Genomic DNA, 21564 nt, shown 5'->3' with positions numbered 1-21564 from the left:
CTTCCTGTCTTGAACATTCCTGCTTTCCCTTGCTTCTAAGATTTCCCAATCTTACTATTTTTTAAACCATATTTTTCTCTCTATGAGTCTGTTTCTGTTTTGTAGATAGGCTCATTTGTACCGTATTTTAGATTCCACATATAAGTGATATCATATTAAACCCTAGCTTTTAGTTTGTTTGTAGAGGGAGGATTACATGAAGTCAGGGAGACATATCTGCTTTGGGATGTTCACATATAATAGCTATTCCTCCCAGATAACCTAAGGAATATTCCTTAGACTTCTTTTTCCTGTCCATATCCTTCTGTCTTAAACTGCTTTTCTAAAATGTAAGGACAGTTCTGCTCACCTGTGGTCTTTGTGAATGATGCTGATTGTTTCATACAACCCCATTCCATTCAGATGGTACTTACAGTACTTGGTATCGTTGGGAATGCAAAGTTTAAGAAAAAGAAAAAACTAGAATCTTATCTAAACATAGAATAGGCAGTTTATAAATTATAAAGTATAAGAAAGATCCTGACTGCTGTGGAATATAGAAGAAGGAAGAGTTACTTCTAGATGAGGGGTTGGTGAAGGCTTTATCTCAGGTAGGGCTGAAAAGGAAAGTTCAGGTAGAGAAACAAAGCAAGAACCAAAGATATGGAGGAGAAAAAAATATAAAGAACAGGAAGTAATGAGTGTGAATGGGTTTTATAGAGATGGGAGTATAGTCAGAACCCCAGAAAAGTACGACATTCTTGTGGACAGGCTGTGTATATTTATTTCTTTTTCAATTCCTCAAAGACTTGCCCCTTTGGAGCTCACTTGTGCCCATTTATAAGGAGGACATTTGATACCACATACAGTGGTCTTTTTCTTTTTTCCTTTTCCCAACAAAAGTCTTCACCAAGTAAAACCAAGTCTGGTTCACATTTCATAGTCTTGGGAGTCATGCTCTGCATTTGACTTTTCATGAATTCACGAGTTGAGCTAGGCTACAAAATAATAACAGCCAGCTCACATTTGTCGAACCCTACTGTGTGTTGCTTCTTAAGTATTGAGTTAATGTCTATAAATCCTCATTACATGCTCAGGAGGTAGACACATTTTATAGATGAGGAAACTGAGATGTAAAAAGATTAAACCACCTGCCTGAGGTTGTACAGATTCTTTTTTTTTTTTTTTTTAATTTTATTTATGTATTTATTTATTTATGGCTGTGTTGGGTCTTCGTTTCTGTGTGAGGGCTTTCTCTAGTTGCGGCAAGCGGGGGCCACTCTTCATCGCGGTGCGCGGGCCTCTCACTATCGTGGCCTCTCGTTGCGGAGCACGGGCTCCAGACACGCAGGCTCAGCAATTGTGGCTCACGGGCCTAGTCGCTCCGCGGCATGTGGGATCTTCCCAGACCAGGGCTCGAACCCGTGTGCCCTGCATTGGCAGGCAGATTCTCAACCACTGCGCCACCAGGGAAGCCCTGAGGTTGTACAGATTCTTAATAGTAGTGCTGGGATTCAAATCCTAGCAGTCTAGCCCTGTAGGACTCTGCTTGGACTTAGAGTGAGTTGGAAGGCCATTGGAGGACATTGAGCAAATGAATGATGTGATCTGACATATGTTTTACAAGTCATTTTGGCTGCTGGGTGGAAAATAGTCTGTACAGCAGTACAGGCTGGAAGGAGACCGTTTAGGAGGCTGGAGAGGAGGAGCAAAAATATTACCAGAAATGAAGGGAAAGCTGTATTCAGCATTCCAGTATTAATCTTGGTGACAGCTAATGGTGGCTTGGACCAGGATGGAGTAGTTGAGGTAATGATAAGTGGTCAGAATCTGGATTTATTTTGAAGGAAGAACTGACGGGATTTATTGACAGGTTGGTTGTGAGGTATGAGAAAGGAGTCAAGTGTAACCTCAGGGTTTTTGGACTGAGTAACTTAGGGTAGAATTGTCATTTACTGAGGTAGGTAAGGCCTTATGAGGAGCCTATTTATGGGTGAATATCATTTTGTTCTTTCACAAATTAATTTTAGTTCCTTATTAGACATATAAGTGAAAATGTGGGGTAGACAGTCAGATATACAAATCGGGAGTTCAGTGGAAAAGACCAGACTGGAGATATTAATTTGAGAGTTTTTAACGTATAGATGTGTGTTTAGAGCCATGAGACTGCATGAGATTAGCCAGGGAATGAGTATAGGGAGAGGACACTGGAGAACTCTGAACATTTAGCTTTTGGGGAGGAAAGAACCAGCAAAGGATGCTGAGGAGGAGTAGCAAGTGAGGTAGACGGGAAAAGTGGGAGAATGTGGTGTCCTTGAAGCCAAGCAAAGGAAGTGTTTCCAAGAGGAAGTAGCGATCAATTATGTCAAATGTTGCTGACCCAACAGATAAGAAAAGGACTGAGAATTGACCTTTGGGTTTGCAGCGTGGACATGGATTGGTGACCCTGACGTGAACAGTTTCAGGGGAGGTGTGGTGGAGGGAAGCTTGATTAGAGTGGGTTCAAAAGAGAGATGGGATCTTTGGGGACCAATAGATGCATAGTAGCACCATAGTTCTGAATTTTTCGACTACTGGAAACTTTTTGGAGAAATAAAGAGGTAGGGGGTAGGGACCCATAAGTACTTTTTCAACAGAACTAAGAAATACAGAAAACTCAAATTCCAAATTAGCTGTAAAGGCCCCCTAAGACACAGCTAGGCTGGAAATCGTGAGTTTGCTGGCCAGTCTCAGAAATCTCCAAATATTCAGTCCCAGAAGGAGAAGACTCCACCCTAAGACTATAAACAGGGCCAGGACTGAACAGTGCTTGAGTGTTCTTGAGGAAGCAGAGAGAAAAGGTGGGAAAAATATCCAGGGGAGTCACAGTGCATCATCTTAGGAAGCAAGGACTGTGTCCCTTGGTGACAGTGGACAGTAGTTTATAAGCAGCCTTTGAAGAGAACTGAGGTCTGGCAATAGAAGCTCTTTTGAACCAGATTAGGTTTTGAGTGTCAAAGGAGATGTGGCTTCACAGAAGAGCCATATTATAAGGCAGTACCTTCCTATAGCAATGGGGGACAGGCTGTAGAGCTGTAAATCTGAAAGTCACCCTTCATTTAGTTTTTTGTTTGTTTTTTTTTTTTTCCGGCCGCACTGAGTGGCATGTGGGATCTTGGTTCCGCAACCAGGGATCAAACCCAGGCCCACAGCAGTGAAAGCACCAAGTCCTAACCACTGGACTTCCAGGGAATTGCCATCTTCATTTAGTTTTTTAAAAAATGGCTTCCATCAGTGTTTTGCAATTTTTTTCTTGTCTTATTACACTGGTTAGGAAGTATAATTTTGAATAGCAGTGTTGAAAGCAGACATCCTTGTCTTATTCCAGATCTTAGCAGGAATATATTCAGTCTTTCACATTAAGTATGATGCTAGCTGTAGGGTTTTTTTGTAGACACCCTCTATCAGGTTAAGGAAGTTCCCTTCTAGTCTTAGTTTGCTGAGAGTTTTATCTATAAATGGATGTTTAATTTTGTCAAATTATTTTTGTATATCTTTTAAGATAATCATATGGTTTTTCTTCTGTTGATATGGTTACAATGATAGATTTTTTAACATTGGATCAGCTTTGCATTCCCATGAGAAACCCCACTTGACCATGTATTATTCTTTATATATGTTGCTAAATTTAAGTTTTATATATTTTTTGAGGATTTTTATGTCTCTTCAGAAGAGAGATATCTGTCTGTTTTTTCTTATGATGTCTTTGGTAGCAGGGTAATTGCTAGCCTCATAAACTGAGGTGGGAAGTATTTCTTCCTCTTTTATTTCTCAGAACTGTTTGTGAGAATTGGTATTATTTCTTAAATGTTTGATAGAATTCACCAATGAATTTGCTATCCTAGAATTTTTTTTGTTGGAAGATTTTCAATTTCTATAATAGATATAAGACTATCAGTTTCATTTTAAGAGAGGATAAAAGCTATTTTAGGATTTGTGTAGTAAGGAGTATATTTCTATATCAAAAATCCTTGTTTACTATGACTTGATAAGACATCCCTTCTTTCTCTTTCTTTTTCCTGACAACTCAAGCTGTGCTATGACCCTCTTTTTTGACATATGGCTTATTCTTTATTCCTTGGGCTAGTTTCCTGTTAGTGACACAGGCCAACTAGCTGTGTTCCTGGAAGCACTTGCAGTCTTCCCAGCAGTGTGTGACGGTCCTGACTGATGTCACTGCATCCTTGTCAGTATTAAGTATTACTGTTTTTACCTAATTTGTAGCTGTAGGACATAATAATATTTTCATTTTCTTTCATATATTTATCATAAAGTTGGATATTTTTCATAATATATTATGATGTATTAGCCAAACAACTGAATTTTTGGATCTTTGCTCCAGGTGTTCACTCTGAGAAGAAGGAAGTTTGAGATTATATGAGAATTTGCCACTTAAATCCAGTCAGTTAGCCAAAGTGCCAGAGTAGTAGGAATAGATTAGCTTTCTTTCTGCCATCGAAATTTTTCCTTTTTGTTCTGAACCATGTTCTTTCTCAGAATACTTTACCTTTGAGAAAAATTATCACCTAGAACTTTCTACATGACTCTATGCAATGGATGTAGTCCTACCAACTTGTGCATAAATTGATTTTTTTTATTAATTGTATCTCCAAGGTCACTGTACCCTACTATGAATTATTTTGTATACCATTTTTCTTTTTTTATATACTTTTTATATTTGGATGATTTATGGCAGAGTTTCTTATAGGACTTGTTTATGTGAGAGAACCACTTGGGTAGTTTTTAAGGAAATAATGTCCTGACTACTTGTCTTGCAATTTAAAAATTCAAAGATTTTAGGGACTTCCCTGGCGGGAAGTCCAGTGGTTAGGACTTGAAGCTTTCGCTGCCGGGTCCCCAGGTTCAATCCCTGGTCGGGGAACTAAGATCCCACAAGCCGTGCAGTGTGGCCAAAGGGGGGAAAAATTCAAAGATTTTAAACTTCCATTCTATTTCTTAGTGAGCTGTGAAAATAATTCTGTGTTAAGGCAAATCAGCTCTTTACTTTCGTGGTTCATTTTATATTCAGAGAAACATTTATAAGCTTTTAATGCCAGGCTTGTCTTATTTATCAAATGCTGTTTTCAAGTAAGATGCTTTTAGGAACAATTTTGTGATTTATTCAAATGAGTTTTTTTTCCTTCTTCCCAGGATTTTAGTTAATTTCAAGAAATTTTACTTGCGTTAATTATTTATTTAAAAAGTTTAATCACAGAAAAAAACGTACACTTGCAATGAGCTAGCCAAACTCAAGGTTGAGAGCACAGTCCTCCAAAAGATTGCCCTCACTTCAGATACCAGCTGCAAGTTCAGGGGTCCCCAGGGCCAATGCTCAGGCTTTATAATTTGCTAGGATGACTCACAGAACTTAAGAAAGCACTTCACTGGACTTCCCTGGTGGTCGGGTGGTTAAGTCTCCGCTCTCCAATGCAGGAGGCTCGGGTTTGATCCCTGGTCAGGAAACTAAGAGCCCACATGCTGCAACTAAGACCTGGCTCAGCTAAATAAATAAATATTAAAAAGAAAGAAAGAAAGCACTTCACTTATGATTACAGTTTTATTATAGCAGAAGGATATAAATCAGAACCTGCCAAAGGGAGGAACTCATAGTGTGAGATCTGGGAGGATTCCAAAGACGAAGCATACATCTCAGGGATGCAAGGCCTTTTGGCATGACAGTACTCAAAGAGTATTACGAACCAGGAAAGCTCACTCAAGCTTTGGTGTCCAGAGTTTTTATTGGGATTTTATTGTGGAGGCATAGTTGATTAAATCATTCCCCACCTAACTCAACATCCACCTCCCCTGCTCTCCTAGGAGAATGGGCTGACATCATGTAGCTCAAAGCCTCAACCCTGTAATCATATGATTGGTCTTTCTGGGGTGACCTGTTCCCATCCTGAGTCATCTTGTTAGCATAAACTATCTAGGGGCCCACCTTGAGCACCTCATTAGCATAAACTATCAAGTGTGGTCTGAGGGACCCACCATGAATAACAAAGACACTCCTATCACTTGTGAAATTGCAGTGGTTTAAAGGTTACCTCCCAGAATCAAGCCATATTTTTCATTACACAATACTAAACAAGTAACTGCTGTCCTCCATCTATAATAATATTATCAGGTTTTTATTTTTTAGGACACAACATTAGGGATGTTAGGGATAAAATTCAGGTATCTTGGGTTTCCCACATCTCTCTCTCTATGTATATATTTATCCATATAGTATTTTGTGTATTTTTAAAATCTTTATAAACATGATTTCAGACTTACAGAAGAATTGCAAGAATAGTATAGAGAATTCCCAAATACCTTTCACCCAGATGCCTCAATATTTGCTTCATCATTTTTCTCTACCTTTTTTTTTTTTTTTTTTTTTTTTTTGACTGCACCACATGGCATGCGGGATCTTCCCCGACCCGGGATTGAACCCATGCCCCCTGCAGTGGAAGCATGGATTCTTAGCCACTGGACCGCCAGGGAAGTCCTCTACTTTTTCTTCCCAAATCATTTTCAGTGAGTATTTTGTAAAAAGAGATTATCAAAATCAGAAAATTAACATTGATATACTATTATCTAACCTACAGACCTTACCAGATTTAGTTGTCCCAATTAATGTCCTTTACAGAAAAAAAAGATCTTGGATCATGTGTTATATTCATTTGTTATGTCTCTTTTAATCTGGAACAGTTTCTCTGTCTCTTTTAAATTTTATGATATTGGCATTTTTTAAGAGTACAGGTCTGGTATTTTATAGAATATCCCTCAATTTGGGTTTTTCTGTTTCCTGGTGGTTAGATTCAGGTTATGCATCTTCAGCAGAAATATTATAGAAGTAATATTGTGTTCTTCTCAGTGCCTTGAATTCTTTTGGATATATACCCAGAAGTGGGATTGCTGGATCATGTGGTGGTTCTATTTTTAATTTTGTGAGGAACCTCCATACTGTTTTACATAGTAGCTGAACAAATTTACATTCTCACCAACAGTGCTGGTACTTCGTTTAGGAATTTTACATCTATTGTCAGCAGAGTTGTTGGCCTGTAGTTTTGTTTTCTTGTAGTGTCTTTCTCTGACTTCGGTTTCAGGATAATATTAGCGTCATAAAATAAGTTTGGAAGTATTCCCTCCTCTTTAGTTTTTTTTGAAGAGTTTGAGAAGGTTTGTTATTTATTCTTCTTTAATCATTTGGTAGAATTCACCAGTGAGGCCACTTGGTCCTGGGCTGTTGTTTACTGATGGTCCTGGGATGTTGTTGATTACTGATCCAATCTACTTTCTAGTTGTAAGTCTGTTCAGATTTGCTGTTTCTTTATGATTCAGTCTTGGTAGGTTGTATATTCGTAGAAATTTATCCATTTCTTCTAGATTATCCAATTTCTTAGTATATATTATTCATAAGAGTCTCTTATCCTTTTTATTTCTCTGGCATTGGTTGTAATGTCTCCCCTTTCATTTCTGACGTTATTTGTATGTTATCTTTCTTTTTCTTAGTTAATCTAGCTAAGTCTGTCAGTTTTGTTTCTCATTTCAAAAAACCAACGTAGTTTGGTTGATTTTTTCTTTTTTCTTTTTTTAAAATAAATTTATTTATTAATTATTTATTTTTGGCTGTGTTGGGCCTTCGTTGCTGTGCGTGGGCTTTCTCTAGTTGTGGCGAGTGGGGGCTACTCTTTGTTTCGGTGCCCAGGCTTCTCATTGCAGTGGCTTCTCTTGTTGCGGAGCACGGGCTCTAGGCATGTGGGCTTCAGTAGTTGTGGCTCGCGGGCTCTAGAACGCAGGCTCAGTAGTTATGGCGCACGGGCTTAGTTGCTCCGTGGCATGTAGGATCTTCCCGGACCAGGGCTTGAACCCGTGTCCCCTGCACTGGCAGGCAGATTTTTAACCACTGCACCACCAGGGAAGCCCATGTTTCACTGATTTTTTTGTAATGATGTGCTTTGATTCCTTTCTCGTTTTCTTTAGTGTATCTTCTATGAGTATTTTCTTTGTAGTTATCCTAGGGCTTACATAAAACATCTTGTAGTTATAACAATCTATTTTAAGCTGACAGCAACTTAGCATCAATTGAATACATATACTCTACACTTTTACTTCTTCTTCCTCCACACTTACTATTGATGTCACAAATTACATAGTTTTTATATTGTGTATTCATTGACATATTTTTATAGTTATATTTTTTACACTTTTGTCTTTTCATTTCTACACCAAAATTAAAAGTGATTTATGCACCACTGTTAAAGTATTACAGTATTTATTTGCCTATATATTTACTTTTACCAGTGAGCTTTATATTTTCACATACTTTCATGTTGTGTTTAGTGTCTTGTTGTTTTAACTTGAAGAACTCCTTCTAGCGTTTCTTATAAGGCAGGTTTAGTGGTGATGAACTCCCTCAGCTATTGTTTATGTAGGAATGTCTTTATTTTTTTCTCATTTTTAAAGGACAGTTTTGCTGAATATTGTATTTTTGGTTGGTAGGTTTTTTTCTTTAAGCACTTTGAATATATCATCTCACTCCTTTCTGGCCTGTAAGATTTCTCCTTAGAAATACACTGTTAGTCTTATGTGAGTTCCATTGTACATGACAAGTCACTTTTCTCTTGCTGTTTTCGAAATTCTCAGTCTTTGACTTTTGACAATTTGATTGTAATGAGTTTCAGTGTGATTTCTTGGGTTCATCTCTTTGGAGTTCCTTAGGCTTCTTGAATCTGAAAGTCCATTTCCCTCCCCAAATTTGGGGAATTTGTAGCCATTATTTCTTTAAACATTCTGCCCCTTTTCCTCTCTCTTCTCTCATAAGTCTCTTAGAATTTCTTCACTCTCATTCTTTTTTCCTTTTGTTCTTCTGATTGGGTTATTTCAAACGACCTGTCTTCAAGTTTGATGTTTCTTTCCAGTGCTTAAGTGTGATATTGAATTCCTCTCATGAACTTTTCAGTTATTATATTCTTCAGTTCCAAAATGTGTTTAGTTATTTTTAAAATTTTCTGTCTCTGTAGGTTTTCTAATTTTGTTCATGCCTCATTTCCTTGAGCCTGTAGAGCATCTTTATGATGGATGTTTTGAATTGTTTGTCAGATAATTCATATACCTCTATTTCATTAGGATAATTTTCTGAAGATCTTTTTCTTTTTTTTTTTTTTGTCTGAGCCAGGTTTCCCTGTTTCTTCATGTTTCATAGTTTTGTGCTGGGATCTACACATATGGAAAAACAGCCACCTTTCCAAATCTTTATGGCCTTGCTTCGTACAGGAGAAGACCCTCACACATGAGCCCAGCTAAAGATCCAGGGGGCCTCTGAAACCTTTTCTGGTGGGATGTGACTTCTCTGGGCTTGCGTGTGCAATTTCTCGATTAGAGAGGCTTGATGGTTTTTTAGGAGCGCATAATCTTTTGCTCCCTCTGGTGCCTGTTTGTGGCACTGCAAGTTCTCTGGTGCTCCAGCAGCAGGGTGCCTTTGCTCTCTCTTGGAATCAGGGGCCACCAGGCATCCAGAGTATGCTGGCTCCCCATGAGGCGAGACAGATACCATTCCCTTGAGCAGCCCTGTGAAAAGCTGGCACACCAGAAGCAAGTTTTCCTCTTCTCCTTCCCTCCCATGCCAAATTGCACTGCCTGCAGGATGCCACCCCTCACTTTTCTTTGGTCTCTGCAGCATTCAGGCATCCGTGCTATGCCGGTTCTGTCAGTGCTCCAAATGAGGCATGTCAGAAACCCGTCCTTCAGGCAACCTTCCAAAGAGCTAGAATGCTGGAGGCACACTCCACTCCTGTGATTCCTTTCTGAAGGAAAAGTCAGGAGTTGGGCTGTTCTTGCCTGGCACCAAACTGTGCTAGCTTGGAAGAGGGGTTGACGTGGGGCAAGTGAAATTGCCCCTCTTATCCATTTCAGTGCAGCTGTTTTCAGCTTTGTGCTCCTTTGGGACTTTTTAACTGGATTCTGGAAATCTCATAAAGGTATTTTGGTCCGTATATCATTTTGAAAGTGGTGTTTCTGTGGTAGAATGAGTCCTAGGACGTACAGTTCTGCTGTGTTTGCTGACGTTGTTCTCCTCCTCCCCGTACTTCTTTATGCTGCTGGTTTAGAAGTGAAATGACTTAAGAAACCCACCCACATGTTTATTATGAACCTGTATGTTTGCCACTTTACAAAGAAAAACATTTTGAGGCCAGGTTGAGTATAAATAATCTCATCTTCCCTTGATAAAGCTACATTCTGCTCCTTGCTAATTTTTCTTTTCCTGTCCTTGCAAAGTCTGGCTTTCTGGAATGCAGGGGAAGATGACCCTGGTAATAGGGATGTAGATTGACCTTTACATCTAAGTTTCCCATTTCTGGAGTACATGATGATGTATTATTTGAAACTAAAACACAAAAGGAAATGCTTAAACTTTCTATGTATGAAGTTCTGCAACCAAAATATGTCCATAACTATATTATCCTCTTTTTAAAAAGATGATAATGTCTGTTTTTAAATTCTTGATAAATAGTAATCTAATCATTGCATAGACTCTCATATTGAAGGTTTAGGTGATGGCAGTAATGGTCACATTCATTATAATGGCAAATATGACACATTTTCTACACGTCTAGAGCCAGAATATAGAATAGAAATGTGCTGTCATAGTTATAAATAGTTAACGTAGACTCTGCAGTCAGAATGCCTGAGTTCATGTCCTAGTTCCACCACTCAGCTAGGTGATCAGCATCAGTTTATTTAACCTTATTTTTTCTTTTGTGCCTCAGTTTCCTCATGTATAAACTGGGTATGATACTAATAGCACCCACATCATGGGTTGTTATGTGAATTGAATGAGATGATTTATAGATAGATAAATAGACACAAAGTTTTTAGAACAGTGCCTGGAATTTAGGAAGTCCTGCCTGAATCATTGTTAGCTATTCTTAAGAGTAATTGTGATGAGATGGCTCTTTTTAAGCATTAGATATCACATTAAGAAAAAAAGATTAAATGACCTTTCTACCTCATTGACAGAGTTGAAACTGTGGGACAGCCAGACAGAAGAGACAGTATAGGAGTGTGTGCAGAAAAACAGAACGGATATGACTCCCTGCAGCGGGATCAAGCAGTTTGCATTAGTACAAATGGTAAGAGGGAAATTACTGCCATTCTCTTTGAAATCTGTGATTCACTCTAGTAAGATCTGAATCAGTTTCAAGATCACACATTTATAGCAGAAGATGAAAAAGTTTAGGTCTTAATGGCATATCTATGTGGCTGCTATGTACCAGGCATTATTCTATACCCTTTAAAAATAATACATTATTTAATCCTTTTAACAGCTTTTTGAAGTGAGGAGTAGTATTATATCCATTTTGTAGTTGATAAAAACAGCCACAGAGAGGTGAAGTAGCTGGCTTAAACTCACATAGCTTGGAGGTGATTGAGCTGGGATTTTCACCAGGTGGTTTACCCCTGGATTCGGTGTGCCTGGGTGATCTGAATTCAACATAGATTAGACAACATAAATTCGGCATAGATTAGGGAAATGGGGAGAGAGTTTACATCTGTAGTGTTCTTTGGTCCCTTACTTTGCAGTAATCACACTTTTAAAAATCACTACCAAGATGTATTAATATTTTACTGTGTGGGTCAAACAGTAGGTAGCACAAGATTCTTGTTTATTCCATGTGAAACAATCTTGTTGTTCCACAGGATGTAATTTTATAAAGGAGTCAAGTTTCTTTTGATGCCATCCATATGGGAAACTCATGGTCTGTATTTCAAAAGAGTGGAACCCTGGACCAGAACTCTAAAATGTTATCAAAGCTTTAACTTCTTCTTCTGCCTTGGGGATGGGGGTTAGTTAACATATTTAACTGCATTATCGTTGACCAGTTGGCATTCCAAAATGTTTTCTTTATCTGAATTAGGAAATTAGCTGTATTACCAATAATCTAGAATCTTGTTTCCGTTCTTAGTTATTGCTCACATATGAATGACTCTTTACCTTAACATTTTAGGTGCAGTTTTTGTAAATGGAAAAGAAATGACTAATCAGTTGCCCGCAGTTACTTCTGGGTCCACTGTCACATTTGACATTGAAGCTGTGACTCTAGGATCCAGCAATAATAACGAAGGCGGAAACATCAAGCTTCGAGTAACTATTAGCTCAAATAACAGAGAAGTGGTGTTTGATTGGTTGCTCGATCAGTCTTGTGGTTCTCTTTACTTTGGATGCTCATTTTTCTATCCTGGGTGGAAAGTGCTGGTATTCTAGATTTTCAGATGATTGGCTTTGGGTTTGCAGGGGTTTCACATAGCTTTCCTCAGCCCAGTTCAGTTGTCATTGGTTTAAAAAATCGTTAGATTCATCTCTCAGTTAAGTCATTGGAAACAAATTATTTACTGGATTTATTTTCCAGTATCTTAGCAATAAGAGGCGTGAATATTGTGGACAAAACAGTAATGCAGTCCATTTTATTTTTAGCATAGTGTTAATTGGAATATCACATCACAATAAAAATCAAATTGGCTTTTAAAAGTATGAGGAGATATAGACAGCCCTATGTACCTTTCCACTGTACTTTTTTTTAAAGTTGGCTGTAAGAACACAAAAATGTAACGTAACATTTTTTTTTTAATTAAATCTCTATCTTTTAAAGATCCAGGGCCATCCAAGACTTCAGAATGAAAAGGCAAGAGTAGACCAGGTAGAATGTGCCACCATGTACGCTGTAATATACACTCTCTTGTGTGTTCTCCACAGGAGTGTTGAATATGCTCTTCATATTCAGGGATTTGTAAGCAGTATTGAATTTTATCTCATGTTCAGTAATCTTTAAGTCCCAAAAGCATGATAATTTTTGCATTTTTAAAAATTACTGAGCAAATGTCTACCACAGGCAAGGTATTTTCTTTTGTTCTTTCCTTGCAGTTCAGTTCACGATAGGCTAGAGGGTTTTTACAGGGTAAAACTACTTATGGAAGTAGTATGCACAGCAGTGTTAGCCATGTCCCATGTTTGAAATATGCACAGGTGCATATCCAGCCTCAGTGACGTGCATGTTGTTCTTCCTAGGGTCTGAGCTGCAGTCCAGTTTCATGTCAGTTTCATAAATGGTCTTTTAGTGGACCAAACAAATGTAGGGTAAATACTTGACCTATTTTTTGGAAAACTTAAATTTGTTTAAAATATTTATTTGAAGGACTTAGGATGTAAAAATGATTATCTTGCTATATAACAGCTTAAGATCTTTTTTCTTTAATGTGAATTATTTTTTTTTCATTTTTAACAGTAGAAAAGTGGAAAAGCAAGTTTGATATTTTTGTGAGATAATTTATTTGGGGATTCCAGTTCCCTATTAGACAATCATGACCTTTTCCCCTTGCCTTTTTATATTATAAGTAAGCTGTTTTTCACTTGCTTAGTGACTGTTAAGAAGATGTGCTAGAATGTAGATGCCTCGTCCAACTGTCTGAAACAAAATAAAAAACTAAAAGGTATATGTGTGTATTTTTTTCTTTCATGAGATTTAATTAATTCAGATTTAATTTTTTAAGTAGAGGGAGAAAAGTCATCTTCACTTTTAAGTGGGAGGATCCATATATATATTAAATGAATAAGTTATATATACATATATAACATATATATTGGCAAGACTGTACTCCCTCCAAAGGGTCTAGGGGAGAATCCTTGTCTCTGGAAGCTTCTGGTGGCCGCAGGCATTCCTTGACTTGTTGCTGCATAACTCCAGTCTCTGTCTTCCCATGGCCTTTGGGCTTTTTTTTTTTTTTTAATTTATTTTTATGGCTGTGTTGGGTCTTCATTTCTGTGTGAGGGCTTTCTCTAGTTGTGGCAAGCGGGGGCCTCTCACTATCGCGGCCTCTCTTGTTGCGGAGCACAGGCTCCAGACGCACAGGCTCAGTAATTGTGGCTCACGGGCCCAGTTGCTCCGCGGCATGTGGGATCTTCCCAGACCAGGGCTCGAACCCGTGTCCCCTGCACTGGCAGGCAGATTCTCAACCACTGTGCCACCAGGGAAGCCCTGGGCTTTGTTTTTAGCTGGGCCGCACAGCTTGTGGGATCTTAATTCCCCGACCAGGGATTGAACCTTTGGCCGCGGCAGTCCTAACTAACCCCTGGACCACCGGGGAATTCCTTCCTTTGGTCTCTTAAAAGGACACTTCTCTTAGATTTAGGACCCAGTCAGATAATCCAGGATGATCTCATCTCAAGGTCCTCAATTTATATCTTCAAAGACCCTTTTTCCAAATAAAATCACTGTCACAGGTTCTGGTGTGGACATGTCTTTTTGTGGGCCACCACCATTCAACCCTGACGATGGTGTTTGGCTGGAGTGGAGTGGTGGTTGGCTGTAAGTTTCTGTCTTGCTAGGCTGCCCCTTTCCTGGTCCTTTGGCTACAGAGAGCAGGCTTTTGTTGGGGCTTTTTTGTCTGTGTCTGTTGGTATTTCCATGTTGTTGGCTTCTTCAGCCCCAAGTCTGAGATACATAAGACAAGAGAACCCTAGGAACGCACAGTACTGAGTTCCTTGAGTTTTGAGGTCCCTCGGCCATCTGTCAGAATCTTCTTATGTTTGTTTTATATTTTTTTCCAGGGTTTTTAGTTGTACTTAGCAGGAGGAATAGGGAAATTATGCTATTCCATCTTCTCAGAAGCATAAATTCTGAAGCTATATAATAGATTTTAATATCAAAACAAAAATAGAAGTGGAGATGAAAGGTAAAGACATCTCTTATGAGGGGTTTTCCTGCAGAGGGAGCAGAGTAAGCATCTAGCTCCTGTGTTAAATATGAAGGACTTAGTTCAAGAAGTGAGGTTTATTCAATTGTTGAGAACAAACTATTGTGACAACTGTGATTGACGGTCACACACTCATTTAGGTGTCTCCTAAACTGGTTCAGAACTTTCCATACGTATGTAAATCAACCAGTGCCAGAATGGATAGTTTGCTCAGCTCATATCCACTGCTGCATTACTTGTTTCCTGTGTCCCATGTCTTCCTCCTTCTTGGGTTATTCTTTTATTTTAGTGGAGCACTTCCTCCATTTCCTGAGAAAGGGTGCCCAAGAGGTAAATATTTTGAGAGGTAGAGGTCTGAAAATCTGTTTATTCTATCCTGCATTTGACTGTGACTCATTAAGAATTCTAGGTTGGAGATCATTTCCCCTCAGAATTTGAATGCATTGCTCTGTTGTCACCTAGGATACAACCAAAAGTTGATGCTGTTCTGGTGCCCATTCGTTTGTAGGTTGTATGTTTTTTCTCTTTGGAAGACTGTGGTATCTTCTCTTTATTCTGTCTTCCTAGGTTGGTATAACACTCAGCTATATAGCTCATTTAACTGCTGACCCTATGGGTACATGAATTTCTGACACCTGCTTTAAACCCACTAGATTATAAATTCCTTGAGCTTTTGTTATCTTCTGTAGCAATTATTCTCAATCCTGCTTGCACGTTAGAATTTCCTGGAGAGCTTTTAAAAATAGCAAAAATTCTGATTTAATTGGTACTAGTGGCGCTCACTTTTTTTTTTTAAAGAAATGAAATGATTGTATTATGAAGGCAGATTTGGGAATAACTGCTCCAAAGTAACTAAAAGTCCAGTCTCCGTAGTAATTTTTTTTTGTAAATCCAAATTTTCTGTGAAAGACTATCCCTTATTCTGAAATTATCCTTCTTGCTCTTTTTGCACTGTGTCCTTCTATAACATGAAAGTGACAGTAGATGTCAGGTATGCTTGTTTTGTTCATAAATCTTATCTGACAAAAAGTCAAAAAAATTTTGAATGTATATTACTGGTCTACGAAATCCAAAAGTCTGGGATCTACTTACTACCCTACATTTCCTGATATATGGGCATCTGATAAATACTTTTGAACTAAGACCAGTACTTTTCTTTTTAAAAAACAAAAACCATATTCAGCAAAATAAAACTAATCTCTCACAAAAGCCTATCTCTCATGGAATTTCATGTTGATTATATGAAAAGTGACCTTTCTATGTCACTTCTATTCATTAGTCTTACATAAGGCAATGTTAGAAAACTTGCAGTTTTGTAGAGAATTAGACTTTGTTAATGTAATCTCAGGAGACTTCTCCATGTTCTTAAAACAGCTTGTGGAAGAGGGAGCAAGCATATGGTTTTTCTTTAGAGGTGAGAGCTGAGGATTGAAGTTGGCAAAACCGTGTGGCCGTAGGGAAGGAAACAGTGATGCTAACCGAGAGCAGGTTACTGTGCTAGATCCCTTGTTGAAGGGGGCATTTTAATCCCATTTTACAGCTGAAGAAACAAACTCAGTGTCGTTAAGTAACTATGAGTTTTGAAGCTGCAAAGGCACCAAAGTTGGCATTCAAATCCAAGGCTATCGACTATCAGTTCTTCTACCACGATACCCTCTGTCCACACTACCCGATGTCTCAGGGTACCAATTGGAGATTAGACACTTGGAAATATGGCTTACTAAAACATGAGTGAATGTCTCCCTCTCTGGAATTTAAGATTCATGAGGACAGGAACAATGTCTGGCTTATTCATCTTTGTATCCTCATGCTTAGCTTAAGGCAAAGGCTATAGCAAGCGCCCAGGAAGTATTTAATGAATAAGTAAGGCTCCTTAAGGCTAATTACCCACATGGCACCCTTGGTCCTTTCCCTACAGGGCTGCACAGAAGAACCAGCCCCCCAAATGAGAAATCGGGATGGATAGACAGAATCCATTCAGAAGAAAATCTTAGTTGAATTAGTGAAGAAGCTAAGATTTGTTGGACCCCTGTTACGTTCTAGGTACTTGTATTAGGTGATTCATAAATTTGTCTCAAAATATAAAAAGGTTTTATTCTGATATCTGTATAACTTCACCCCTTCTCTGGAGTAATGAGCAATAAATCTAGCAAAGAGGTAAATGTTTAGGGACAGGAAGAGAAAGAAGTGACTGTGGTTTTGATCCATGGGGACTGGGAGAATCCTTGAAACAGGATCTGATGAGTCTTATTCAACTACTCATTCCCAGTGCTTGGGACAAGTGCTGGCACACATTCACAGATGATTGACAGAACGGCTGCTAGTGGTAGCATGCTACAAGAGCAGGTGGAAGCTATTTGGGTTCTGAAAAAGAATGGGGTTGCATGGACAGAAATATGATTCCAGGAGATGGTGCACCTGCAGGTAGCCCCTGGTTGAAGCTTTGCCATGTGGATAGGATGGTAGTCAGAAATGGGAAAAGAGAACAGATGAAATACAGTAGTCCAGGAGATATCCACCCTGTTCTCTAGAACCAACTTTATAACGTGATTCATCCATGTGACACTTAAGTAGCAATCTTGTTTGCCTAAGAATGTACTTGAGTGAATTTTTACCTCTGTATAAAAATCAACCTTACACTTGTACAAATAGTACATAGGAATAGAATATGCTCCAGAAACTGGATCGTAGACTATGTACGGAGAACACCAGAATGCATGGTGTGTACCATGCTGTACTCTGGTATCTCACCTGGTTGGAGGGGAGACTGCATACATGAGAGATAAGACTGAAAACTTAGTGAATTCAGATCAGGGAGGAAGAGCATGATTTATACGCTGTCAACAACTGGGAACCATCAATGATCCATTTTAATATGGTACTTGGTATAGTTAATAAAACCTCATGTATTTCTCCTTTTCTAAGATCAGCATACTATTTAGATTAACAAACAGAAAATACAAATTGAATGTTTAGAAACTATTTTTTGACAGTGAACTTCCCGTTTTACTTAATACAAATTTACTATGTTCCAATTCTGTGCTAACCACTTATCCATTATACCTGGTTCCCAGTGAGAAATCATCCCTCTTCTTGAACTCCCTTATCTATTTTTTTAGATTTTTAAAATATAAGAACTACAGAAAACAGGCAGTACATTTAGATTTCAGAAATGGCACAGTGAAAAGCCGCCTTCCTATATGTCCTTTCATCCAGCCATCTTCTCTGAAAGCAGTTGCTTTTGTGTATCCTTTTAGTCATATTCTATAACCCAAGCAAAAATGGGCATATTTTTCAAATTTTTTAAAAATGGAACTTACATCTTGTCATTTGTTCCACATTGGTTCAAAACAAACCTTCCCGATCCCCCTTTTATGGCTGTATATTCCACTTATATGGATTATAACTTACTTAACCAGTCTCCTACTGATGACTTGCGTCTAATCTGCTCTTTTCAACAGTGGTCACAATTTGTCAGTTTACATGTGTTCCAGTTTATCTGTAGGATTAAATTCCTGAAGATGAAATTGTTGGGGCAAAGGTTAAATGCATTGTGATTTTAACGGGAAGTACCAAATTGCTCTCTCCAGAGGTTGTACGAATTTATTTTCCCACCAGAAATGTCCTGAGTACCCACTTCCCCATTTTTTACCAACAGTATTATTAGCAAGCTAAATCCATCTGTGTTCTTGATCTCATTCCTTCCTTTTTCTGGTAACTTGCATCTTTGGTCTTCTCTGTGTCTTCCTCAGTATACATGCTCAACCTTCCCATCCACTCTCCCCGGTCTCTTCCTTTGCCTGCTTCCCTCTTCCTATGGCCCCGTTTTTCACATCTTCACGATGAACTTCTCCAGCTCATTTTCCATTTACTAAGCTCATTAAACCTGTTTTCTATCACTAAACTCCCTTGAAGGTGATATTGTACTCATTTTCTGTTACAGCACTACTGTTTCCTTTTTGAAACTCTCCTCCCTTGGCTTTGTCACTGCGTATTAGTTCATTTTCATTCCTTCACACCGAAACAAACACCACTCAGTGATTACTTCTTGGGCACTTACTTCACAACGGGCAGTGTTCTAGTAGTTGGATATTTCACCTGGAGGACTACAACAGCATCCTAGTGATTCTCCCTCTGTAGAGCTTCTCCCCTCCCAAATTCTTGTAACCATGGCTCACCTATAACACAAATGGGTTTGTGTCATGTCTGTGCAGTAAATCTCCAAATACTTCCTACTGCCTGAAATCCAGTCGCTTAGCATGGCATGTAAAGCCTTCAGTTCATGTGGCAAATGTCTGAACACCAACTAAGACCATGAGGCAGTACTGAGGCCAGTGAGACTGACTTAGCAGTCTAATGAAAAGGAAACAGGTGCTTAAAAGAAACACACACAGTGAGCTTTGGAGGCAGAGGGGTGCTCAGCTCAAGGAATACAAAGCAACATGTATACAGGCAAGCTATTACTTGTAAATAAAGCAAGCACAGTGGAATTGTCAACACTTCTGTAAAGTTTCCCTCAACTCTTCTAATTTCAACAAACTATTGACCTCACAGAATGTAGTATACAATTTTATTATATATTGTTTTACTTTACCATTTGTATCCCACTCTTAATCTATGGGCTTTTTGAAGGCCAAGATAAATTCTTTTTCATTCAAAAGAAAATGAAAAAACCAAAGATGGATTAACATTAGGTTAACTAATATTGACATTACTCTGGACTATAAATTTTAAAATATTTTTTATGTAATACCATAAATAACATACTAGTTGCAACCGATGTTACTAGAACTGAAAGCAGGATTTCACATTAATTTTTCTCTTAATTTCTTACTAGCTCTGACTGATGGGTGTAATTTTTTTGGATCCTTACTATCCTAGCCAAGCCCAAATTTTTGTGCATGTATTGACAATGCATAATAATAAAAGACAAAAACAAAACAGAATACAGCTTTTATATTATTGAACTTTATGTACAAAATCATTTGATTTCAAATAAACATTTAATGTAAAAACAAACGTTCTTTTAAACTGAATTTTTTTTTTTTTTACATCTACTGTACCATTCAAATGCTTTATCATCTTACATGATTTCTTCAAAATCTCTTAACAAGGGTACATATAGAAAAGAATTTTTTTTTTTTATAAATAGAAACAAAGGGATTTTTTCAGCTTTTATTATAAGATGACATAAAAAGTTTACTCAACAGAAGTAATTTCATTACTATTTGGGGGAGGGAATCACCAACTTTTTGTGCAAACAATGCTAGCCTTCTTTTAAGCATTTAAGAGCATAACTGCTTAAGAAATGACATAAGCAATAATTCTACACCTACATCTCCCCTAAAATAATCTATTTTTTTTTCTTTTTACATATGTGCACAGCTTTAGCAAATTAAAGCCCGAGAAAAATGCTCGAAATCCACTATCCAGAGGCATAATCAGAGTTTACTGTAACTCAGCATTTGGAGAGCTTACCAATCAAGGAGTCTGTAATGAAAGCTGCAGTTTCCCTCTTTCCTATTTTTTTTTTTAACACAAAAATCAATGACTAAGAACTTAATACTGGATGACAAATCACATCCACACTATTAGTTAAATAGCCTCACAGTTAAACACATCTCAAAGACCAATCAAATCAGTATTTACATTTTATAAATTTCTGAAGACACCATTAGAAAGCTTATATCCCTTCATTAAACAAAATAGGGAACTGCATCTGATGGTGGTGGAATGAAATAAAAAAATTAAAAATACCTGTATTTACAGCAGCATTGATCCTTTATAAATAAAGAATATGAAAATGCATTTATCTTTAAGGATAATAAAAAATTGAGGTGATGTTACTCAACCACAGTGCTTGGAGTTGGACCAAAAACTCTATTGGTGCTTGTTAATGTGCCAGTAGTGAAACCACTTTCTGTTGGAGAAAATCCAACTGCAAATATGTGCATAAGACACATATAACACAGGGCAAAATTGCTCAAAACGATTCAAGTCAGCTTATCTGTATTGGATATTCTAATCGTGAAATACATTACGAAGACATCCTTGTGAAGAAAAAAAAAAAGTTATTATCATTTTCTGGTTCATTTTTATAGAACATTTCCTCCCTCAAAAGTGGCATCTTAAAAATCTCGAACTCATTCTTCCCTTGGTTTACAATCCTAATGAAGAGATATGGACAGCTGAATTTTCCACGTGATTACCTAATTGGGAAAGAAAAACAAGAAACAAAAAAAAACAGCAAAATGTTCAAGTTTAAAAAAATATACTGGGTGAGCAATGCACCAAAATTATCCACATAAAAACAAATGGATGGTCAGTAACCTTATAAGCCAACATGACATTTCACCATCGACAATGTGAAAAATTAACATGCTCTCAAACAGGCGTAAGATGAAGAAGTGCTATTTTTAAATTGTAAAATGAACTTACATCATGTAAAATATCTTAATGTCGTAATTTTTCATTCCAAATTGACAAATGATTTCAAAATCAAGGATCAAGGTTTGACTGCAAATAGTAATGCAACGTAATTTCACAAAAATCTTCAATTTCTAAAAAAGGGAATCACATTCCAATTTTCCCTCCCCAAGAAAATGTCTCACAATTACGAAGTAGAAAAACAGCCAGTCACAACTGCAAAAAAACATTATAATTTAAATATATGAAATAATTTCTAGATTATCAAGTCAATATATTTCATAAGACAATTGTTGAAGTTAAAAATACTTTCTTTGAAGTATTGCTTTTCATGCTCAAACTTGAGAATGTTTTAATGACATCAATAAAACTGATATACATGTAATG

At 37.7% G+C, this 21564-nt stretch overlaps 1 protein-coding gene across 1 annotated transcript in view; it reads left to right on the top strand.

The window, feature by feature from the left end:
• Positions 1-13385, top strand: part of CRLF3 (cytokine receptor like factor 3) — a 37051-nt gene extending 23666 nt beyond the window's left edge. The window contains exons 7-8 of the mRNA XM_061175397.1: positions 11020-11132; positions 12009-13385. Coding sequence (XP_061031380.1) covers positions 11020-11132; positions 12009-12265 — 370 coding nt within the window. The 3' untranslated portion in view covers positions 12266-13385. The remainder of the gene's footprint in view (positions 1-11019; positions 11133-12008) is intronic.
• The last annotated feature ends 8179 nt before the right edge of the window (positions 13386-21564 follow it).

Source organism: Eubalaena glacialis, chromosome 19 (assembly GCF_028564815.1).
Source record: "Eubalaena glacialis isolate mEubGla1 chromosome 19, mEubGla1.1.hap2.+ XY, whole genome shotgun sequence".
In the NCBI taxonomy this organism is placed as follows: Eukaryota; Metazoa; Chordata; class Mammalia; order Artiodactyla; family Balaenidae; genus Eubalaena; species Eubalaena glacialis.
Note: the sequence above shows the minus strand (reverse complement) of the source record. Positions and strands in the feature narration are given on the sequence as shown.